The 22,067-nt window shown below is 46.5% G+C and overlaps 1 protein-coding gene across 1 annotated transcript; it reads left to right on the top strand.

Annotated features, from left to right (window-relative positions):
• The first annotated feature begins 13,041 nt into the window (after positions 1–13,041).
• On the top strand, positions 13,042–21,432 carry LOC146234877 (rho-related GTP-binding protein RhoE). Its single transcript, XM_084688780.1, has 5 exons — positions 13,042–13,335; positions 13,591–13,678; positions 17,931–18,040; positions 19,048–19,182; positions 19,362–21,432. Exons 1-5 carry the CDS (start codon positions 13,231–13,233, stop codon positions 19,608–19,610), a joined length of 687 nt encoding a protein of 228 aa, XP_084544906.1. The 5' UTR covers positions 13,042–13,230; the 3' UTR covers positions 19,611–21,432.
• Positions 21,433–22,067: the final 635 nt, after the last annotated feature.

The following is a 22,067-nucleotide window of genomic DNA, read 5'->3' on the forward strand; positions in this document are numbered from 1 at the left end:
GCTAAAAATCTTACAGGTCTTACAGGTCTCCTGGTCAAGTTCTACGTTAGATCAAATGAGGCTGAGATCAAACCCCAAATCTGTGTCGCACACACCTACTTCCACCTCCAGCTCAGGTGTCTGGAAAGTGGAACTGCAAGTGTGAGCACCAACGCTTAGATTGCCTTGGTGATCTCTCTTTCTCTAAGGGATATTCAATGTTCTCTCTGGAGGGATGCGACGTCTATTCAAGCAGTGGTTCTGGAACAGACGAAAATTCTCTATTCTCAACTCTCCGTTCCTATCCGCCTCCAGTACAATAACGGAGCGCGACACTTAGCTAAATGGAAGAGAACGTTTCAGGGAATGACTACACGTAGAACTGCAATTGCTGAGCAAGTCTTCCAAAGAAAAAGACAAAGTTTACTTGTCTTGACTCTCTCTCCTTTTCACTTCATTCCTGTTTAACAGAGTTTCTGAAAGTCCTGATGTGTGTGTGTGTGTGTGTGTGTGTCCGACAGAGACGGGGGTCATAGGGTTCCCGGGGCCTCTGGAGATCCTCCTGTACACCAGGGCTCGGCACGGTGAGGGGACGGCGTGGAGGGAGATGAGGTCATGTGTTGTTTCTCGTGTGACAGGTCCCATTGGTCCGCTCACGTTTTAATTATGACACCATAGCTTGATTTATGGCTCGCTTCCTGTTGCCAGGGGTGATCCTGCAAGTTCCAGGTGACATGTTAATGTGCAGAGCTTTCTCCACTGCGCCCGCTTGAGGCCCGTCAGCGACGGGATGATTGAATATGCATGCGCATTCCCCGTCTCCAAGACGATGTCTTCAGTTAAACAGGAACTTCCTGTAATCACTTAACAAAGCATGTCCCATTTCCCTGCTTACCATGAGCGACTATGCAAAGGGATAATCATGTGGCTTTTTTTTGACGGCGGAATACCAAATTCTGTTCCTGCGAGAACTGGGGATACGGCTGATTCATTTACATTTAGTCATTTAGTAGATGCTCTTATCCAGAGCGACTCACAGTAAGTGCAGGGACATTCCCCCCGAGGCAAGTAGGATGAAGTGCCTACATTTAGCACGACCGGGAATCAAACCGGCAACCTTCTGAGTAATAGCCCGATTCCCTAACTGCTCAGCCATCTGACTCCCAGATTCAAAATGCTTTGTGTCTGTGCCATGGCTGTTCTGCTCCAGGTTAACACCAATCCAGTCAGCTCAGCTGGATCAGAAGGAAACACAGCATGAAGGGGGATGGGGTTGGTAGATTGAATCGACAATCGACCATTCTGACACCTATAGACAGATAATTGCTCCAAATTACCTCGGGAAGCCAACAGCTAATTACCTTTTAATGAGCTGCTCATCGGTGGGGCTGTGAGAGCATCTAACCAACACCTTCATTATTGGTTTCCTGCACTGGATTGACGAGGTGATTATTAGCCCTGCTGTGCACGGTGATGACGACACATGAACTGCACCCAGGCAGCCTTCAGAGCTCCTCTGACGGCTAATGCTGGGGACACACTATACGATTTTTCTAATCTTATAAGATTTTCAATCTGTGAGACCACAAACATGAGGACAGAAAATCCTAGATTTAGCCGTTCTGCTCCTACAGTGTGTGGTCACTCTTAACACACCTCACACCAAGGGAACGTCTGATAAAATCTGCGGAACCAAGATAATCGGGACATATGTTACCTAGGATTGTCGGAAGGGCCGAAATCAGCCCGATTATCCTGTGGTGTGTCACCAGCATTAGGTAACGTCCCGATTATCTTGATGGTTCTACAGATTATTTTATCAGATGTTCCCTTGGTGTGAGGTGTGTCAAGAATGAGAGAATCTGCTCGGAAGGACGTCGGAGCTGCCCCGATTGCGAATCCTAAATATTCAACATGTTGAATATTTGCGATCAAAAATCCTGATGTGTAGGGGGAACCCCGAGGACAAACAAAGCCGAGTTTATCACGTGAAACGAAACCATATCCAAACAGAAAGCAAGCTGAGAATAGACAGATGCATAACAAATGGAGTCACGGTGCAGCACAACGTTAAATGGAATTGATTTGTGGCAACAGCAAACCCTTTTCTTTTTTCCCGTGAATTTTCTGTGAAAATCATTGCAAAGACTATTAACGCAATTATTTCCTGCATATCGTCCGCCATGCTCATTAAGTCTCGAGATATTTTGCGAGATTTCTTGTGTTAACAGTCAGGGCACAGGTTGGAAATCTGTTTGTGTGTGGTGTGCTGTCTTTGTCAAATCATGGCACACCACACACTGTAGGAGCACAACGGCTGAATCTAGGAATTTTTGTCTTCATGTGTGTGGTCTCTCACCGTTTGAAGATCTTAAAAGATCAAAAAAATAGTTTAGTGTGTCCCCAGCATAAGCTGACTGTGTGATATTACACTCACAGCACATCGACGAGAGTATTACATACTACAAATAACTTCCTTTGTTACTGAGTTTTCTTGGTTAAACTCATTCCTCAGTATGAATAATGCCCATACACAACATTGCAAAACTAGTTTTTCAGTGGGGTAGCTAAGCATTGTTATGAGATGTGGTTGTTGTGTTGTCAGAGGACCCGGGTTCAAATCCAGCAGTGGGGCAAGAGAGGGAGGAAGCGATACTGACAAGGGACGCAATGACAGCAGTTGTACATGTAAATATTCATATATAAATACATTGATCAATTTGAGTGTTTCTGCCCATTGCATGACTAACATCTTCAGGAGAGGCATTCTTCCAGGCTGTGCAGACAGTGAGTTCCTTCACCAGCTGATCATGGTGGAGAGATATATCTCACCCTGACATGTGAGCTGGGGTCTGACTGCGGGAGCGAATGCCCCTGGACTGGGTCAGGGATGGGGTCACTGTTGGGGGTCAGGGGTCAGGTGGGGGTGGGGGTCCTTTATTGACCATGTCCTACACTCAATAAGTGATGAGGTCACACTACGTGGGAGTGTATGAGTATGCAGAGCAACGCTTCAGGGAAGGCTTGTGACCACGGTAACAGGAGAGGGTCTAGACCGGTCAGAGAACTTGAAAGCTGCAATCAGATATTTGGGGGTAATTATGGGATGGCTGTCCGGGAAACGTGGTCTTATGACAGAGTGGACACTCTTCACAGAAGATATCCAATTAGAACCAGAACTGCAGCCCCCCCCAGGCACCCAGTCCCTCATCATGAAGAACCCATTAGCAAATAGCCAATCCCATCCGCTGTATACCTTTAAGATGGAATATGGCTCTGGCTGAATCTCCCTAAACGCCTGCGAAACTGAGGGAGAGATGAGGATGTTATGCAAATGATGGGAGATGATGGTAATTGTCAGAACTTTAGACGGTATGAGGCTGGATTATGATGAGCCTGCTTTCACCACCATAAAAGCAGGTCTAAATTGCCCCTTGTTGAAAACTTTCTCACTAATGAAGGTGATTTAGTCTGTGGAAGTTGGTTATGCATAGCTGAGCTTAGTATCACTATGTAAGCCCCTTTGTAAAGGAAATAATACACTGTATTTCCATAAAGGATACAATCAGCAGAACCGTCCCGTTAAGGGTTTTAAAGACCTCCTAAAATAGATTATACAGAGAATCACCCTTCACCTGTTCAAGCTGTCCATGAACAAATCCCCTTTCCTCATTATGAAGCCAATACTTTCTCTCGATCTGCTACCCTCCCCAGGCATTCTCTGCTTCCCAGCCCTGGGTCTCAGCCCAGCCCTGGGTCTCAGCCCAGCCCTGGGTCTCAGCCCAGCCCTGGGTCTCAGCCCAGCCCTGGGTCTCAGCCCAGCCCTGGGTCTCAGCCCAGCCCTGGGTCTCAGTCCAGCCCTGGGTCTCAGCCCCTCTGCTGCCCAGCCCTGGCTCCCAGACTGTTTGAGACGGCCTCCTGGCCCTGTTTGTAACCTGATGCCTGTTAGCCTCTAAGGGTCGTGGCTGTGTCCTCTCCACCTAAGGCTCAGTGTGGGGTCTGTGCTTGGGAATGGGCAGGGCAGGTTGGGGGGGCGTGGGAACAAGGTGAGCAACAAATATATGTGCTGCTGGTCTCTGTATAGTGACCCCTTTAAAAAACACCACAATAATAATCTATGTGGGGTAAAAACACAAAATAAAAAGATTTATAACATACAGAGGGCAGCCAGACACACTTGTTGACTAAAGAACAATATACTCTGTTACTTAGGTCAACTTTAGGGATCAAAGGTTGAATTGTTCCATAGTTGGAGTTCTCACAGCACCTTCTCCTCGTGTTCTGTTTCCCGTCCAGAACCAGCAGGAAGCAGGAACGTGATATTTAGACCGTGTCAACACCACGTGATGTTTAGACCGTGGTGAACACCATGTGATGTTTAGACCGTGGTCATCGCCAGGTGATGTTTAGACCGTGGTGAACACCACGTGATGTTTAGACCGTGGTGAACACCACGTGATGTTTAGACCGTGGTCAACACCACGTGATGTTTAGACCGTGGTCAACACCAGAGAATTTCACAGCCTCACGGAGAGCTGATGGCCCGGAACAAAGCCTTCTGGGAATGCGAGTGTTTCAAGTTAAGTCTGTATGATGATCTAGCTTTGTAGTACCGTAACTATAAAAGACTGTGACTGTGAATTCCCTCCAGGGAAAAAGCCATTGTTTATTTTAAGGAGCAGACGCTAAGTAAACATGAAATAAGTGTAACTTCTGGTTTGTGAATTGTAGAGTGAACAGTTGTGTAAAATGTCATCAACATCGGGACTTTAGATTACCGTAGATTTGCGTTCTCCCCAAATTATGTATGCATGGCTCGTTTTCAAATTATTTCTGGAGATGGTCCACAAATTCTGAACCGTCCATTTTCATAACTGCCGCTATGCCCTGTGTTGAACGATCAAAGACGTTAGCCACCCTGGGGATGAGATTTAGCCTCCAGAATGTAAAAAAGGCACTTTGCATGTGAATACCAGCTATAACAATGTTGTGCAGCTGTGATAATCTGAGCCCCAAAACTAAATAGTTAACTTGAGCTGGGAACTCCCCCTGGCTGAGGAAATCAACTGTTTGCATTTTTGGGTTTCCGCCTTCAACCATGTCCTACAATTCCTTTCTTAATACTTGATCAAAGTTAAAAGGATTACACAACATAAATGTTGTGGAAATGGGAAGTGTAAAATCTACTTCAATCGACAAAAAGAACAAAATGGCCTTGGTTTGAACCTATGCTGTGGCTCCCATCTACTCGTCAGTGTCCTCATGTTCTGCTTTATCCCACCAGCATCATCACACCAGCCTGGGTCCTCTTACCTGACATGACTCTTTCCACTATCCTGGTCTAGTGACTACACGTGGAGCAGACTGCGACGGACATTAACATGCATCCTCACGGTCTGCTTTACCTTGAATAACTGAATGTTGGTTTTTGTATTGTCATGTAAATGTTCAGGAGTTAGATCCCATAGTAGTGTCAGAACCAGAATCAGAAGGGATTTTATTTGCCATGAGTGTTTGCACAAACAAGGAATTTACTTTGGCAGGGAGGTGCATACATTAAACATATAGGAATTTTGAAACTTAAATATGTGGACTAACTATACAAAAGGAGCAAAGTCTAGCTAATAGTAAGGGGGGTCTAGGTAATACTACGGGGAATAAAAAATAAAAATATAAGTAGCATAAAAATATAAGTAGCAAATAAAAATATAAGTTGCAAGTAGTGTCTGTGTGTGTCTTTGTGTCTCTGTGTGTGTCTCTGTGTCTGTCATTCAAGGTTAGTGTCCCCATCCATAAACCAGGTGACAACTGTACGACTCCTAGAGCAGTGTCACCACATTGGCCCTCTACACTACATTTCCCACCCACTCCCATCCTTAGACAGTCACCAGTCCAACCTTCTGTATGGTACACCCAGTCCTGCTATGGTACACCAGCCAGATATATCTAATTTTTTTTTTTCTGTGTAAAGACAACATGCTTTTGGACTCAAGTTTAGCGTCTACAGTGTGAACGCACATTCCCAAGCAGCATTTCATCGCATCCGACCTTCTACGGTGTTCACCTGAAACCTCACACTAACCATAATCCCAACCTTAATCTTAACGCCAACCCCCAACCATTAGCCCGTAAAGCCGTTAGTTCTGAAAACACACGCATACACAGGTCATGACAACACAGGGTACAGTCCTGCCGCTCCTGCGTGAGGGCGAGTTAAGCGCCGCAGAGAACTACCCGCTGCCACTCGCTACTGAGGCAAGGGTAAATGTCAGCTTCCAATGTCATGCTTCACAGAATACTGCACTGCAGCACAGTTTTTACATCATTTAAATGAGTAAATGGCTTTAGAAAACCACAGGTTCCAGAGGCTCGTCTGTTTCTCCAGCCTCTCTTCCTTGCAGGCCAGTGGGATGTTTCTGTTCTGGTTCACCACAGAGGATGGACTTAGATTCAAGTGCTTCCATCCAAGGTTTCGGAATAAATCGCAAACAACTAAATGCCTACAAAAATGTAATTATTGCAACTTCTTCAAGTTCCCAATGTCCACTGCTGTATCATTTTTGACTATAGCTGGAACATTAGCTGCAACATCATACTCTTTCTGGCTCAACCAGGTCAATATAAGGAGTATCTCAGTACCCTGCAGACATTTTGCTAAACAAATCCCTTTATTTGTGTATTTAATCTGTTCAGAGCCACAGCACATGAAACGCTAAATAACGTTTATCTTGTGGCTGGAAAATTATGTCTGGAGGATAAACTTAATCTCGGATTTCATAACGCCTCACATAGCATGTGTTTAGAATAAGATCCAAAGATTATATGGTGGATCATATTTTGTATATAAAGGGTCTTTGATGCTACACAGGAGTTCCATCCCATTTGAGTTGACCTTTAACAAACTAGAGATTTTTAGTAAGGGGGGGTTACTCCCCTGTCTTGTTCAATACATACTTTGTCCTTGATGCATGTAATTTTCAGTTGGCTCAGATTCCTATTTGCATGCAGATATGAAAATGCTGTGTGGTTCTTGTCGGCGTGATTCTGTGTGTGCTGACCTTGTCAGCATACATAAATTCAGTTTTCTATAGGTGTGGAGGGTATGTGGGAGGACTGTTATTCTATTAGTTAAACTCAGTCTGGGACAGCCCTTCTGGTAATGAACCCCTCAATGTTTGTGTGTGATGAATACCAAGCCTCCAGCTAAAAGGGTGGAATCATGTTGATTTATTTCCCTCAAAACCTGCCATTAATCCTAGATTTCTCTTGGTATAATATATCGAATTGACGAGCAGCAAAGCAATGGTGGCTTCTTTACTAGATTTGACCCTCTGTGGTGGTCCCCAGACTGCAACAGTCATGGCTTGTTTCACACTGAGAGACTAGCGGTGGTGTGTGAACACCCACAACTGTATCCTCAATGAGCCTCATCCATCTAAGTCTCCCACACTGCAGAGGAAGCTACCATGGCTATATACGGTGGTAGATTTGGCGTGGGATTATCTCTGAAGGAAACAGCTGTCTTCGTAAGACAATTGATCATCCTCTGTTGCATCGTGCATTGTGTTTGCGTCCAATCAAATTCCGCTTTTGTTTTCAGAAAGCCGACAGAGCCAATGATTGTGACCCCTAAATATGTTGTACAAGTGAGCATGTGAGTACATGTTCTTCAGCCAGACGTTTGGGCATGTCCACTTACTGTGAGTTCAGGTCTGTCAGGTTGTAGAAGGTTACAATGGGAGCTCATGCTTCTCCCTGCTGCAACTGAAGTGATGATCAACTATACAGCCCACCGATGATTAGTCCCTGCCTTTACAAACCCCTCTCACTGTTCATACATTATGGGGAGAAACCTTGAATTGCATTTTTCCTAACATTCAAATTTCATTCAAGAGTGCATTTTTTCTGAGTACAGAGTGATTGTTTCCCCCAATGATGGCAATTTTCAACCGTCTCTCAAGGTGTAACTAAAGATTGTTGGTCTAGGTTCTCCATTGTTCCTTTGTGGTACGGATAAGGTCTCCTGAAACCTCCAAGGACAAAGCTGCGTACCATGAGAGTTTGGGCTTTCTGCTCAGCCGCTCCCAGTCTGTGGAATGCTCTCCCTGATCACCTTAGGACACCACAGACTGGGGATGCTTTTAAACGTGGCCTAAAAACCCACCTTTTGAACAGAGCCTTTGGCTGATTGACTCTTTTATTATATATTATATGTCCTATTTTCTTTTTTGTTCAACATGATTTTTTTTGCACCCTTTCTTGTTTTTAACCTGTAGCACTTTGCGATTTTGGGCTAAGTATAAAGGGCATTATAAATACTATTATTATTATTATTGTTATAATAGCAGAAAATAGCTTAATGGTAGAACATTTAAACTGCCTATTTGTTCCAGGCTCACTCTCCGCCTAGTGCAATGCTTTGGATAAAGGCGCCAGCTAAATGATTATATTAAATATGAATATATTTCTCTCTCACCATTGTATGACGACAACAACAGAGGGAAAAATGCAGACAGAGGACATGTTGACCGAGAAACGACAACAGTGTTTAATAAACATGTTTCATGGTCAGGCTGAGGTCACCTGGCTAGGAGAGGGGGGGCTGACAGTTCAATAGGTCATGACCTCCAAGTCCTCTGGGCATTAACCTAGGGTTCATCTCATTCACTGGAGGGTCAGATGTATGTTTACCCTAGCTGACTCTACCTTGCTACTGCGGGGTTGAGGATAGTATCTTTCATCAGGCTAGGTACACAACTATGTAAAAAAAGTGTTATCTATTTCTTATCTAAAATGTAATGGAACTGCTGTAAACCACAAAGTGTTTTTCCACCTAGACCAGGCTGGACTGGAGGAGGGGCGGTCGGTCTAGGTCAACCTGTGGAGAAGGAGGTTCTAGCAGGAGGGAGGAAAAGGATAAATTGGTCATGGGGGAGGTTGAATAGTCAGCAAGCAGCTCAGTGACCTTGTGTGCATGGGAGGGGTTCAGAGGAGTTGGCCTTCATCACTCAACACATACACGCAGACACACACGCACACACACACACACACACCATTGATTCTTCCCTCGTCTTTGAAATGTTCATGTATTTTAAAATATTGGGTGAAAGTCCCTGACTAAGAATAGCTCCAGTAATCCATGTCAAGATGAATATGCCACAAACTGATGAGTGATCATTTTAAGGCCATTAAAAATTGCAGATGCTTTTGAAGGAGTTACTCAATGCAATGGAAGACGATTCACTCGACTTCCAAAGAAAACCATGGCTGTATCCCAATACCCATACTAGTAGTAGACTGTCTAATACAGTACACCAAAAGTACCAGGACGTCCAACTACATCTGATAGCATTTTGCAGTATGAGTCAGCATGCTTTTCTGGTAGTTCTGACCCACAACCCTTAGTGCCGAGGATGTGGCGTCAACCTCGGAGACAATGGTACCACCATAGCAGACGATACGTATGTGCCCCAGTTCCAGGCGCTGTTATATTACATCATACAAGTAACACGTCCCAGTTGGATGCATTCTGCACTCAACATTACACACTGTGTAAGGACAGCTGCAGTACCTTCTGAAAGTAAAAGTATGCCATTCAAGACTCATCTCAAGTCTAGGTTTACACATTCTAGAAGGCTAACAGGTAAACAGGCTAGCAGACTAATGTATCCAATAGCCTGTTAGGGTTAGCTGGTAGGGTTAGCAAGCTAACAGGAGGTTAGGTAACAGGCAAGAAGGCTAACAAGCTAACAGGGGAACCGGCTATTGATATGACCTAACCTGGTTTACCAGGGAAATCCCAAGTCTATATCTGGGGCTCTGAAGTAAGGTGGTTTCAAGCAGAGAGTCTGTTTGGACAGGAAGGAAACAAACAGTTCACCTCCCTCTTGGCTGTCTCTCAACATACAGCGGTAGTCGTAGTTACCGATTAAGCACAGGAAATTCCCTGTCTCTGTAGAACAGATGGGTTGTTCTCCACCAGACCTTTCCATGGTTGCCCATGGAGATATACTGTCATCCTCCACAAGGCACCCAGAGCCCCTGTTTAAAGACGGTTACATATGTTGATCAAATATTGACCACCTGTCATCCTTAGATGAATTAATTAGTGACTTGACCCAGTCAGACCAAAAACACACAGCTGGGCCGATATGCAAGACCACCGTTGCACCATTTAAGCACGAAGGGAGGCGTCTGCTGACCATAGTCTTGACTGTTAAGTCATTCTGTCACACATTCCAGTGAGGCTGACTCACAGCCAGGCATGCACAGTGAGGAAACACAGCAATGACCTCACCACACACGCCCAGAGTTTGTTGACACGCCACTGTTACAATAAACCCTGTAGGTGGAGTCCGCCCAATAATCCACCCGGGTATGTGTCGAGGCCCACTGGCCTCCTCCCAGCCTGGGTAAGAAATCCCTCTCCCACACCTTGAGTGGTTGTCCTTCCGTATGTGATGGAGGATGGAGGGTGTTGGTAGTTTGTTAATGTTCGTTATCTCCAGATTGTGAATCTTTGTTAGAGGGGAACTTGGGGAAATTGCTGGTTCAGTTTAATTAACCACAATGACACATGACTTCCACACCCCTCACAATCTAAACCTCTAGAGGACTGAGTCACAGATGTTCACACACCTCTCTCTCTCTCTCTCTCTCTCTCTCTCTCTCTCTCTCTCTCTCTCTCTCTCTCTCTCTCCGTCTGACCTCGTTTTTAACCCTCCGTCCTCCTCTCTTTACCTCTCCTCTTTTCTCCTCCCCTTTCTTCTCTCCTTCCCCCTCCCCTCTCACTCATTTCCCCCCCTCTTTGTCTCAACCCCAGCCCTCTTCCCTAGCTAGCTGCCTCTCTTCATCCCGTCTTCAAAGCCATCTCCCGCTTGGCTCCCCTCCCCCACGCTCCCTCTGCCTGGTTCTCCGAGGCGTGTCGGAGCACTCTGCCTTCCAACCCCCCACGCGCTGTGGTCCTATCCTCCGGGGCTGTGAGACAACCCTGTGGTCGTATCCTCCATCCGTGTGAGGAGAGCCTGCAGCCTGCCACCGGCCCCTCTGCGTGCTGCCAAAGTGCTGCCAGCGCTGGCAGGAAGCGTAACACTGTCCAACCTAGCAGCGACGGCCATTAAGCGGCTGCAACCACATGGGAGTGTAAATGAGAATGTGCACGGGTGTGGAAATAACAGGGAAGATGGTTGATGCAGTTTAACACCACCGCATGAAGCAGATGTTAGTTACTGTGACTGGAGGTTAATCTGGAGAACCCTTGGATTCTTCTTTACAGCGGACAGCATCTTGGACAGCTCAGACTTACTTCCCGCCAAGGTCGGACTGGCCGTCGGGAGAGTCGGGAGATTTCACGAACGGCCGGTCAAACGGCCGCGGCATGATGCAAAATAAATAAATAATAATACACGGCCGTGGGCCGGTCTGCGTTTCCAAGTCCCAGGCCGTTTTTCAGTCCCAGTCCAAACCTTGCTCTGTTCACCGACAAAACCTTTGAAGAATTAGCAAATGTGAAAAAAAGAAAAAAAAACATTAACAATAGCCTTTTTGGGGACAAAGGGAGGACAGTCTGCCACACTTAGTAGGAGGAACATCACTAACCGGGAGGTCACTACTGCACACCGTCACCACCAATTATGCATCTATCTGGACTGGAGGGGGTCCCCATGGGAGAGGGCGCAGAGTGCTCCTGCTTATCTGGTCTATTCTGGAATGACCCAGTAATTAGAGTTACACTTCTTCTCTGGAATGGAAATCAATGGCGTGTAGGACAACAGTCTAAAAGTGTTTTCAATGTTCCACAAAATAAATGTTCTCCTCAGCATTCAGACAGACACATGCTGCAGCCTATTTTCCGCATCCCATGTATACAAGAATTTGCATATTCGAAAAGTGACAGTTGTGAGCTGCGGCAGGGTGAACGTCATTAGCAGCAGTCAGCACCATTATCGGAGAGGGGAGGGAGGCACTAAACGCAAGGCCCTGGGGCGAGGCTGCAAATGAAGTGCTTCCCTCCACGCGAATCAGGAATCTTCTCCCTCGTCTGAAACCTCATTATGCATTTACTAGGAGCAGCCGGGGGCAAACCGGGGCGACTCATCAGGGCTGAGTAAGTGGCGGCGAGTGAGTTTCTGCCACGCCACGGCGCCCAGTTGTCACTGACCTGCTCCTCTCGGCGCGAGAGGCAGCAGATGTTAAATGCTTCCAGTCATCCCTCATATTCGTCACTGCAACACGCGCACGTCTGGTGTACACAGTCGCACAGACATTTGCAGGTTAAGTCTGGTGCTGGTACAGAAGAATAATGGTGAAAGCCTAATTCTCGTTACCTGACAGCGTTCACTATTCTAATCAAACACCGTCAACTGACGAACAGACAGACTTAATCTGCCTTTCTCCTCCTGTTCGTAATCTTAAACCATTTAGGTATTCTTTATCCTTTAATTCCACAGATAATTGAATTAATCCCCTGGCCTCAGAAGAGAACCATTTGACAAATTGAACAGATAAAGGCCAGTAGCTTATAATATGCTTTGTCTCCACAAAAACAGACTCTACACATCAGGTCCACACGTAGCCTTTTATTAAGTTAAATAAGTAAACGTATTTCTTGCAAAGTCACTGAATTGCTGAAAAGGTGAACAGGTTCAAGTATTTGTATCTCACCGAAGACTGCAGAGGGCACACCAATTAGGCGCTTCTGTTCTCACACCTGTCTCAGGTTACATCAGTCACTAATTAGCCCAACAGCCAGCACAGCATTTCACAGGCTGAAAATGACTGAACAGGTTAAGAGACCCAATGCATTCCGATAGCCGCCCTAGTGGATTAGGCCTGAAGTTAGGATCATATGAAACTGAACCATCCATTATCAACACTCGCTTCTCCCCATTCTGCTCCCCGGTCTTCTCAAATCCACGGACTGTCTATGTCTGGTGACAACGGACACACGTAGGGGGCGCTGTCCTCGTGACAATGTTTATCACCTCCACGAGGGAAAGGGGCGGACATGAAATGAGTGAAGAAGGCGATTGGTTCATAGCTTCGTATATAGTCCGTCGTGCGCATCTTTGTCTATTATCTACGGGGATTTTGCTTGCAGGGGGTGTTCACGTGTGTTAAAGTAAGACAATCAATGGAGCTTCGGCTATTGGAATGAATATTGTGCGGAGCTTGTAAAATCAGTTAACTACGGACATTGAAAAGTCAATGAAGGAGACGAGATTCGGCATACAAGCTTTTTCCTGAATCAGGATGGATCCCAACCAGAGCGTGAAGTGTAAAATAGTGGTTGTCGGGGACAGCCAGTGCGGAAAGACAGCTTTACTTCATGTCTTCGCGAAAGATAGCTTTCCAGAGGTACGTGGAGAACATGTTGTGACCTATACCTCACCGTTAAGTTGGAACTTTTCGCAGTGACAGAGGCATATCCTATCAATGAAAAACAATAGGTTAAAATAATTGAAAAGCACGACCAGTTCTTATTTGCAATGTCATCATTAAGAAAATATATAGCCAACAAAATATTCGGATAAACTGATGTGGCGTATGGATTTGTTTGTTGTTTATGATTTGAAGAGAACTAGCCTAATTTTATTCTGCCCTTTTTCATAGACCTATGTTCCCACGGTGTTTGAAAACTACACGGCCAGTTTTGAAATCGACACTAAAAGAATAGAACTCAGTCTTTGGGATACATCAGGTGAGTTTTTTTGTATTCTACATAAGCATCGTATTTATAATATTACATCTGAATAGTGCATGAATCGCACTCAGTTGGGAGTGAAACATTGGTTTAAAAATGAGTCCACTACATTCGAAAGTTTGTGGGGAAATGACGAGTTTGCGGAATTGCCGTGAAATTGTCATTTGAGCGGTCATTCACTCTGCCCACACAACCCTAGAAGAAAGCACCCAGAACGAGAATGTTATGAGCATGCCTTGCAGGAATGCGATGATGGGATGCTATATGTCACGGATTTATGTCTTCATGTGTGCAGTGTCCACATACCCGCTTTTTACGCCTCTGAGCAGGTGCGTGTTTGGCACCAAACATAGCATTAATGGAAAGTATAGCCTACTGAAGGAGACGTTAAAAAGTGAATGCAATTTCTGACCCCTGCCACATTACTCACAACCTGCTTTGAGGTTGACCCACCCCCTGCTGCCTGTCTCAGAGCTGTAGAGTGTGGGCATGTGGAGAGGTGAGTGGCCTCTCTGGGCTACCTCTGTGACCTCCAGTCGATAGAGGTGGTATGGCCGGGTCAGAATCTGATTTTACAACAGAGCTTGTGAGAGCTGACCTCCCCTGGCTCCTCCACAGCTGGCCTTCACTCTCCCGAGGGTCTGGCCGGAAACCAACACGAGGGGACGTCGAGTTGTCCGCTATTCTTGGCCACGGTAGCAGTAGGGGATCTGAGACCAAAATCCACTTTGACTTTGGAGCAAGTGGCTTGATGGCAATAGAGGGGGCTTGACGGCATCCATTCAAGCTACTTTGCTGACTGTTTAGAATGGGAGAAAATGACAGGCAAGTGAATTCATGCCACCCATTTGTAGAGAAGACGGAGTGGGGTGCCAGGCACCAGGCCTGCTTGTTCAATGCCACAGCGACCTGTGCATGTTGAATTGGGTCATGTTTGCTCTTTGTGGCCCCCCCCCCCCCCTTCTCAGCATTCTGAGGTGGGAGAATCCAGGCGGTGGGTTGGAGGACTAGAGGGTAACGGGCTTATCAGGTGAGGGAGGAGGACATCTTTTGTTTTCTTCAGCTTTTCAGAGCAGGTAATAAGTCCAAGCTTTCCTTGCAATGCTCATTACAATCTAGAGGTCAGAGGTCAATCTTTAACTCCTTGCTGACAGCTGTCCCTGTGCTTTGTCTCCTGTACTGTAAATTCCGTCTGAGATGGGTCACATGCCCAGTAGAGGGCAGAGGGGCTTAGAGGCAGGCTCTAGGCCGGTGCTCTGAACTGTAGGTAGCACGTTGTGTTGGTAGCGTGCCAACTCTAAAACGCATGGCTGGAAACTCTGCCGGCTGCTGATTCTCAGTGAATATCACAACATGTTTTCTCAGAGGGTCTTTTGAGGTTGTCCCTTCACTACTTCAGACAACAAGAAAGCTGGCTAAAGTCCTGTAGCTGGGGGATTTGGGTTGGTCCTCTCCTCTATGGCTGTGTCTGGGGGATCTAATTCTAACCCTCTGTCACTGTTGAACTGGATCTCCTTTTCGGCTGGGGGATCTGGATTGGTGGAAACTGAGTTGCATGTCTGGCATGCCACTCACAAAAGGCTTTTTTTTTCTCTCCTCACAAAGATCCCATTGTTGGTAATCCTGAGTTTTGGAAGCATGTTTTGTCGTGCTCAGCATGTTTATATTTTTCCACGAAATTTAAAGTTTTGCCCTTTTTTTCTATGACAAATATTTGATCGACTCACGGCTGTACTTATCAGTATTTACAACCAAATGTATAATTTTTACAAAGCGTTTTTTTTCTTCTTCATCCTGTTTTATCTGTAGAAAAAGTAGCTGTTGGCAACATTTGTTTCTCACGTTCACGCCTTAAGCATCGCTTGCAATGGAACTCGTGTGTCATGAACAGGTGGAGCAGCCTAGAAGATATTATGATGAAGCAGCTTTTCAACCCTTTCCTCAGACAGGAAGATTGTGATGATGGCGCTTCCCTCTGAGAGACTGCTCACCATTTGTGTCAGGCTCCATATGGAAGTAATGGAAGGTCTCCCACAGAATGTGGTGCCCCTGTCAGTGGTCAGGGACAATTTCCCCCCCAGAGACAGGAGTCCCCAGGGACCTCTCCTATAGACACACGGTAAAACATGTCCTCCATCATCAGAGGAGATTAATGTCGGGTCTTACTTTGCTGGTCTGAGGGTGGAAAGGTCATCAACGCGCCGATCCTCCCTGTTTACAAATGGATGCCACTGGAGCAGACAAGTAATTTCCTCGCTTCTCTGTCTGGTGAAACGTCTGGACTTGGTCTTTTGTTTGGAAAGGGTTGTGGTTTAGACACCCCCCTTTTCCTAGGATGGTAGTGGAAACTGTCGTTTCCCAGATTATTGTGGCTGTTTCTCTGTGGTTAATGTGAATGCAAATACACACAGGAATGTTCTTCAGTCGGCTGGGAGCTCTTTCCTTTGAACCTCACAAAGACCGTTCAGTCCGACAGCTGGGGTGTGAGGCAGGGATGGGCTGAGGTGTGTGGCTCAGGGGGTGGTGGTGGTGGTGGTGGTGGTGGGCAGGAGTTGCCTCAGGGCTGATGGGAAAATCAAGTTAATGATCTGCCAGTCAGCATGGCCATCGTCCCCCTGTTTAGTCTGACCGGCTGGACCCTGTGCCACAATGTGTTGCCTCATCTAGCTCTCAACAGACTGGCCGTCACAAAGCCACGTCAAGCTTTTTTTAAGTCTAGGTGAATTTGGTAAGAAGCACAGACTCTCATCAATTTGCTACGACAAAACCAGTCCTTGGGTTCTTTGGGGCAAAAGGGTATAGGTCAGATGAGGGCGAGCTAGCAGGCATCCCAGAGGTTAAGGGGTTCTCCAGCCAGACAGGCGGGGGATATTTACAGGCTAGTTAACCGTTTACAAGAACAAACATTGTCCTCTCTGGAACTGCCTACAGACGGGACAGTGAGCCAGAACAATGATGGGAATCCCAGATATGAACAAATGTCTGTGTGGATCTGGTCATGGAAACTCTAGGTTGTGGTTTGACACATTTTCCACAAATGTGTTCCCCTCTACATTTTTTACGAGGCTGTCCAGGTTGAGACTACGATTTAAGTGCAGACTGGATGTTGCATTGGGGCCATGCGTGGTTTTGTGGCAAATTCATGCGGATGTGAAATGTTAATATCATTTAGTGAATCTAACCACCTCGTTTTTCCTTCGACGGAAAGCCATGTTGTTCCAAAACATGCTTACAATAAGGGAAGACAACTCTTAGTCAGTCTTGCTGAATACATTCATCTGCATTCCTGTTTGATAGAACTCCATACCCCCTCCCACCCCGTTTCCTAGAAACAAGCCCCATGACTTGTCATCATCAAATACCGTAACTGTCAGCGTAACATCAGGAACAAAAGCCCCTCTCCTGTCCCCCTCCCCCCTCCCCCCACCTTCTCCTCCTCTTCTCTGACAGTAATGATTGAATACTCCGGCTTCTCTCACTCTCCTCCCAGGGGTCTGTATGTGTTCTGTCAGCTGTTGGGGTGACGACAATGTGGGGGGTTGGGCGCGGGGGGGATTCGGGTCTTTATCACCTCCAGTTTGCTGGTCTCAAAGGATGTCCCAGCAATATGGATGAAAACAAAATTCCCAGGATTCTTGGCAGTGGCACGATGTTCTCCATGGCAACCAGATATTCCGTTGTTGGACGTCTTGCAGACTCGGTGCTGTTGACTTCAATGATTTACCTTTTCAAAATTTCAGCCTGGCTTGTCTTTATAATGAACTGTGCCCATTTATTTGAGAAAACAAAAGCGTTGTTATTGTGTACAAGATTTCATAAAGATTCAGAGAAATGCAGATGGGTCATATGTCTGGCTATGCAAATGTAATAGTTCGCAGCCAGTAAATCTGGTAGATATATTCCCATGCCTAGATTTATCTAGAATTTTATAAGGGAAGTGTAGTGGGTTAACCTCTAACTCCCTCAATGAAATGTCTCCTTGTCTTATTTCTCTGTATGGATGTTTATGGGCCAGAGAACAGTCCCTCAGGCAGTTGGAAGCATAAATGAACAACAGTTTACATGTTTGACATATTATTGTTGGATGCGTGTTCTGTCAGGTCTGAAGGAACCGTTATAAGAGTTTTCTAGAACTGCAACCTGGAGTCATTGACGTCGTGAGATATGCATGGCAGAAAAGAGGAAATGAAATGTTTTGGTTATGGTTTAACTGAAGTCCTGTTCCTGACCTGTGTGCATGTGCCGGCAGGTTCTCCATACTACGACAACGTGCGACCCCTCTCCTACCCGGACTCTGACGCTGTCCTCATCTGTTTTGACATCAGCCGGCCAGAGACCCTGGACAGCGTGCTGAAGAAGGTGAGTGACGGAGAGAGATGGGAGCGTTTACGTCCAGGAAGCTGCATCACCCGTGTTCCCCTCCCCCCTCTGGAGGTGTAGCAGGAAGTATGTTCACACAGTCTCCTGACCCTCGCTAGAAACCCCCTCTCTGTGTTACTGGGTCAAGTGGTTTCTGAAAAGCTTCCTCTGGCAGGAAAAAACGGAATTAGGGCCGTACCAGCGCGGACAGGGTCGTACCACGGGGGGGGGGGCTCACGTGAGGCTGAGCAGGACGGTTCTCACGTGGTGACCCAGGCAGGGCGACCTTTGACCTGTGTTGTCATTGAGTACAGGACCAGCTGGGAGCAGTGTGGTCAAGTGAGGAGGGAGAGTGAAAGAGAAAGAAGGAGCAATACCCTGTAGAAAACAAATCAGCCTGTGTCTCTCTCCTCACTCACACACGCACATGCACACACAAACCTCCCCTCCTTAGGGCCCCATGTCTGGTCCACACACACACACACACACACACACACACACACACACGGACAGCAAGGATCAGACTAAGTACTGTACAGAGACTGGCAACATTGAATAATGCCCTTCTTGGAGGAAGGCTTGCAGTTCATGGCCCAGTGTAATCCCTGAGCAAATACAGTAGTTAAGGATGTTTTCCTGTACTGCTGTCGTTGTGAAGAGCTCCCACTCAACAGAGTGGCTCATTGTTTTTGGGGGGTTCCTAGCAGGATGCCGGTCATCTTGCCATGCAGCCTCATGTGTTGTCTTTTAGAACAGTAGTCTTCTACCTTGTTCCTCAGGACCCATTGTCCTGTATGTTCTAGATGTTTCCCTGCTCCAACTCACCTGATTTGAAATGAATGGGTATCAGGGTTCTGGAGAACTCTCTAACAACAATTAATTTGAACCATGGAAAAATCTAAAACATAACAGGACTGTGGGCCCTGAGACCAAGACTGAAGACCACTGCTCCAGAATAAACCCCTGAATGTGCTTTTCCTGGTTTTAAAAATGTTTCTGTCCTCCAGTGGAGGGGTGAGATCCTGGAGTTCTGCCCCAACACCAAGATGCTGCTGGTGGGCTGCAAGTCGGACCTCCGCACCGACCTCACCACTCTGGTGGAGCTGTCCAATCACAGACAGACGCCTGTGTCATATGATCAGGTGGGTGTTTAGGATCGTGTCCGTTCTGGCCTGTAATAAACATGGAACGTGCTAAAAGGATTGCTACTAATCCAAACAGTTTTCCCTTTCATGAACTGACTTTGTTCCTTTTTTAGTGTAGTCTCTTCTAACCCCTGTGTGTGTGTGTGTGTGTGTGTGTGTACCTGCTCCTCTCTCAGGGCTCCAACATGGCCAAGCAGCTGAGCGCCCCCTACATCGAGTGTTCCTCCCTGCAGTCTGAGAACAGCGTCAGAGACATCTTCCACGTGGCCACGCTGGCCTGCGTCAACAAGAACAGCAAGAACGTCAAGCGCAGCAAGTCCTCCAGGGCCACCAAGAGGATCTCGCACATGCCCAACAGGCCTGAGCTGGCGGCAGTGGCCTCGGACATACGCAAAGACAAGGCCAAGAGCTGTGCCATCATGTGATTGGCCAGGACATGGGAGACTGTCGCTGTTGTGGACGAATGGGATCGGGGGATGAGGAGGAAGTGACACGGAGCACGAGCTTCCTCTCCTTCTACACACGTGCCAAGCATTGAGAGGGGGGTGCCACACTGCTCTGCACTTTAAACCATCTGCTTATCTCTGTTTGGTCCTGGACCACGAACAATATGAAGGCCTGTTCTACCGTCCTGCAGGAATCATGGACTGTTGGCTGTAGACGATGAAGGAAATGTCTGGAGATTGCCAATGTCTTCTGGAGAAGAAAATGTTTGGGGAATTTCTGAAGCCTAAACTTGTCAACAAAGCAAACTAGGGGCCACACAGGAAGACGTGCAGACTTTTATCAGACCTCTTCTGCTCCCCCCGAAGTGACATCATAACCATTATGGCCCAGGTCGAGGATCTGGACAGGAAGTTATTATAAGCGGTGTCAGGTTAAGTTTTTGTCCTTGAAGGGGAAAAAAAGTTGGAGGAATCACCAGTGAGAAAATTGTTCTAGAAAGCGAAAGGTTGCTGCTGCTGTTCATCGACATCATTATCGGCCTATGGATCTCTTGCACTGGCCGCAGGGTCTGGCAAGACGTTTTAATGACACTCTCACTGTGGTTGCACAGGCAAGCCCCACCCCTTCACCTCTCTTTTGTTACTGCCTTGAAACATTCAAATGGAGATAATGTGTGTTTTGGTCGATGCTGTTGCACACTGTTAAAAATGGTATCTGAAAGCCCTTTTTTGTGTGTGTTTTGCTCTGTCTGCGGAACGTTCTAGCACTGTTCAAACCTCTTAGTCTTCTGGACCCTCTTTATTTTCATCTTTCATTTGCTGCTTATTTTTAATTTACAACCAAAGAATCTGAACATGGCAGAGGTCGCTTGCGGTAGCACAGCCTGTTTTCTAGTGTGTGCTTTGCTTGTGTGCCCCCCCCCCCCCACCCTCCAATATCTGGCGTGCAGCCCAGACAGCAGTGCCTCTGACCACAGATAGGAAGAGGAGGGTGAAGCAGACCACCTCTACATGCTTAATCCCCCCCCCCCACACACACACACACACATGCCTCTGAACCACAGCAATTACAAGCCCTATACCCCCCTTCCCTCCACCAACCCTCTAGCCACCTTCTAGCCTTGCCATTGGACGCTCCAGAACAAGCCACTGCAGCTCTCCCACAACAATTCAAAGCCACTGAAATAAGGCTAGTTTCTTCCTGTGCATGGGCCTCTGTGGGGTCTGGGATGCATGTTCTGTACAGCCTCGCCCTGCTCTGACATGTCCTGCCGTCTGGAAGGGCCCATGGTTCAGTTTACAATGTTTTACAGTTGAAAGACAAGCTTGTATGGGATGAAGGGTTCATAAGGGAATATCAGGATTCTTTCTGGATTAAATTAGCAGCAAGTACACATCTTGGTCTGGAGGGTTTCACTTATGGTGAAGAATCATCAGGGGGTGGAGTTGGGTATCTAACGAGCTTACAGACTCTGTAGCTGGCATCCTCATTACTTCATGAAGCATGTCCTGGTCAGTCTCCTCCCACTCATGACGTATCGTTACATATCGTACCGTTAATATCTCAGTCGATGGTTAGTTTAACCAAACATTTCCAGGACTGGACACATTTGGCAGTCTGCTCTCGGATGGATCCCTGAGGTGTTAAATGTTAAATTAAAGTTGCCACGGTGTTAGCTGTAGAACATCTATCTTTTTGAATGTTTGTCCATTTGTACGTCTGTATGATTGGTGTTTCCACAGTATTTATTGAAGTTATATATTTTTCTTTCCTTGCCAATAAAGTTGTGTTGTAAAATTGCTTTGTCTTTATTGTTGTTACTTAGCCTGGGTGCCGGCCGAACCATTCAAATGGAGGAGCCCCGCCCACAAAACAATTTGGTCGGGAAGTTGGGTCTGGGGTCTCTTGCTTGGGGAAAAAACTGTCCGAATAAGAGCTGTTCGGACCAATCAAAGTGTCAGGGCGGGCTTTATACGATGATGGACAGATGATTAACAGTAACAATCTACCACGTCACCAAGGAGCGCTTAGGTTGTTAGACAAACAACGTACTACTTTGCTCTGATTGGTTGTAGTCTATTCAACTGAGCGAAGAGGCATTTTTTTCCGGGTTCGGTTGAAACACGCCCCTTACTCACAGCCTAACGGAGCGGTATCAGATTCATATTCTTACTAGAATTGACTATGACTACGTCAGGCTAGCTGTTACTTACCCGTTGAGGAGAGACAGATAATTGCATCACTTGGGATCTTGCATGCCTCATGCATAAATACTACTTGAGAACTTCATTAAGTCAAGTTCTCTTGTCATGCAGTTTTTATATCCATGTTCCGAAGCGGGCATATCCGACTGACCTACTGTAGCCAGAATCCTGTCATGCAGAAGTATATTGGGTAATGAAATAAGATGCTTGTTGGGTCAAGCATTATATCTG

This window comes from Hypomesus nipponensis, chromosome 23, assembly GCF_054491055.1.
Source record: "Hypomesus nipponensis isolate SF chromosome 23, ASM5449105v1, whole genome shotgun sequence".
Lineage (NCBI taxonomy): Eukaryota > Metazoa > Chordata > Actinopteri > Osmeriformes > Osmeridae > Hypomesus > Hypomesus nipponensis.

Excerpts from the sequence above, each read along its gene's own strand:
- LOC146234877 (XM_084688780.1), top strand. The coding sequence starts at position 13,231 with ATGGATCCCAACCAGAGCGTGAAGTGTAAAATAGTGGTTGTCGGGGAC. Across the intron at positions 13,679-17,930 it reads CAGTCTTTGGGATACATCAG|GTTCTCCATACTACGACAAC; the intron begins GTGAGTTTTTTT and ends ATGTGCCGGCAG. Across the intron at positions 18,041-19,047 it reads TGGACAGCGTGCTGAAGAAG|TGGAGGGGTGAGATCCTGGA; the intron begins GTGAGTGACGGA and ends TCTGTCCTCCAG.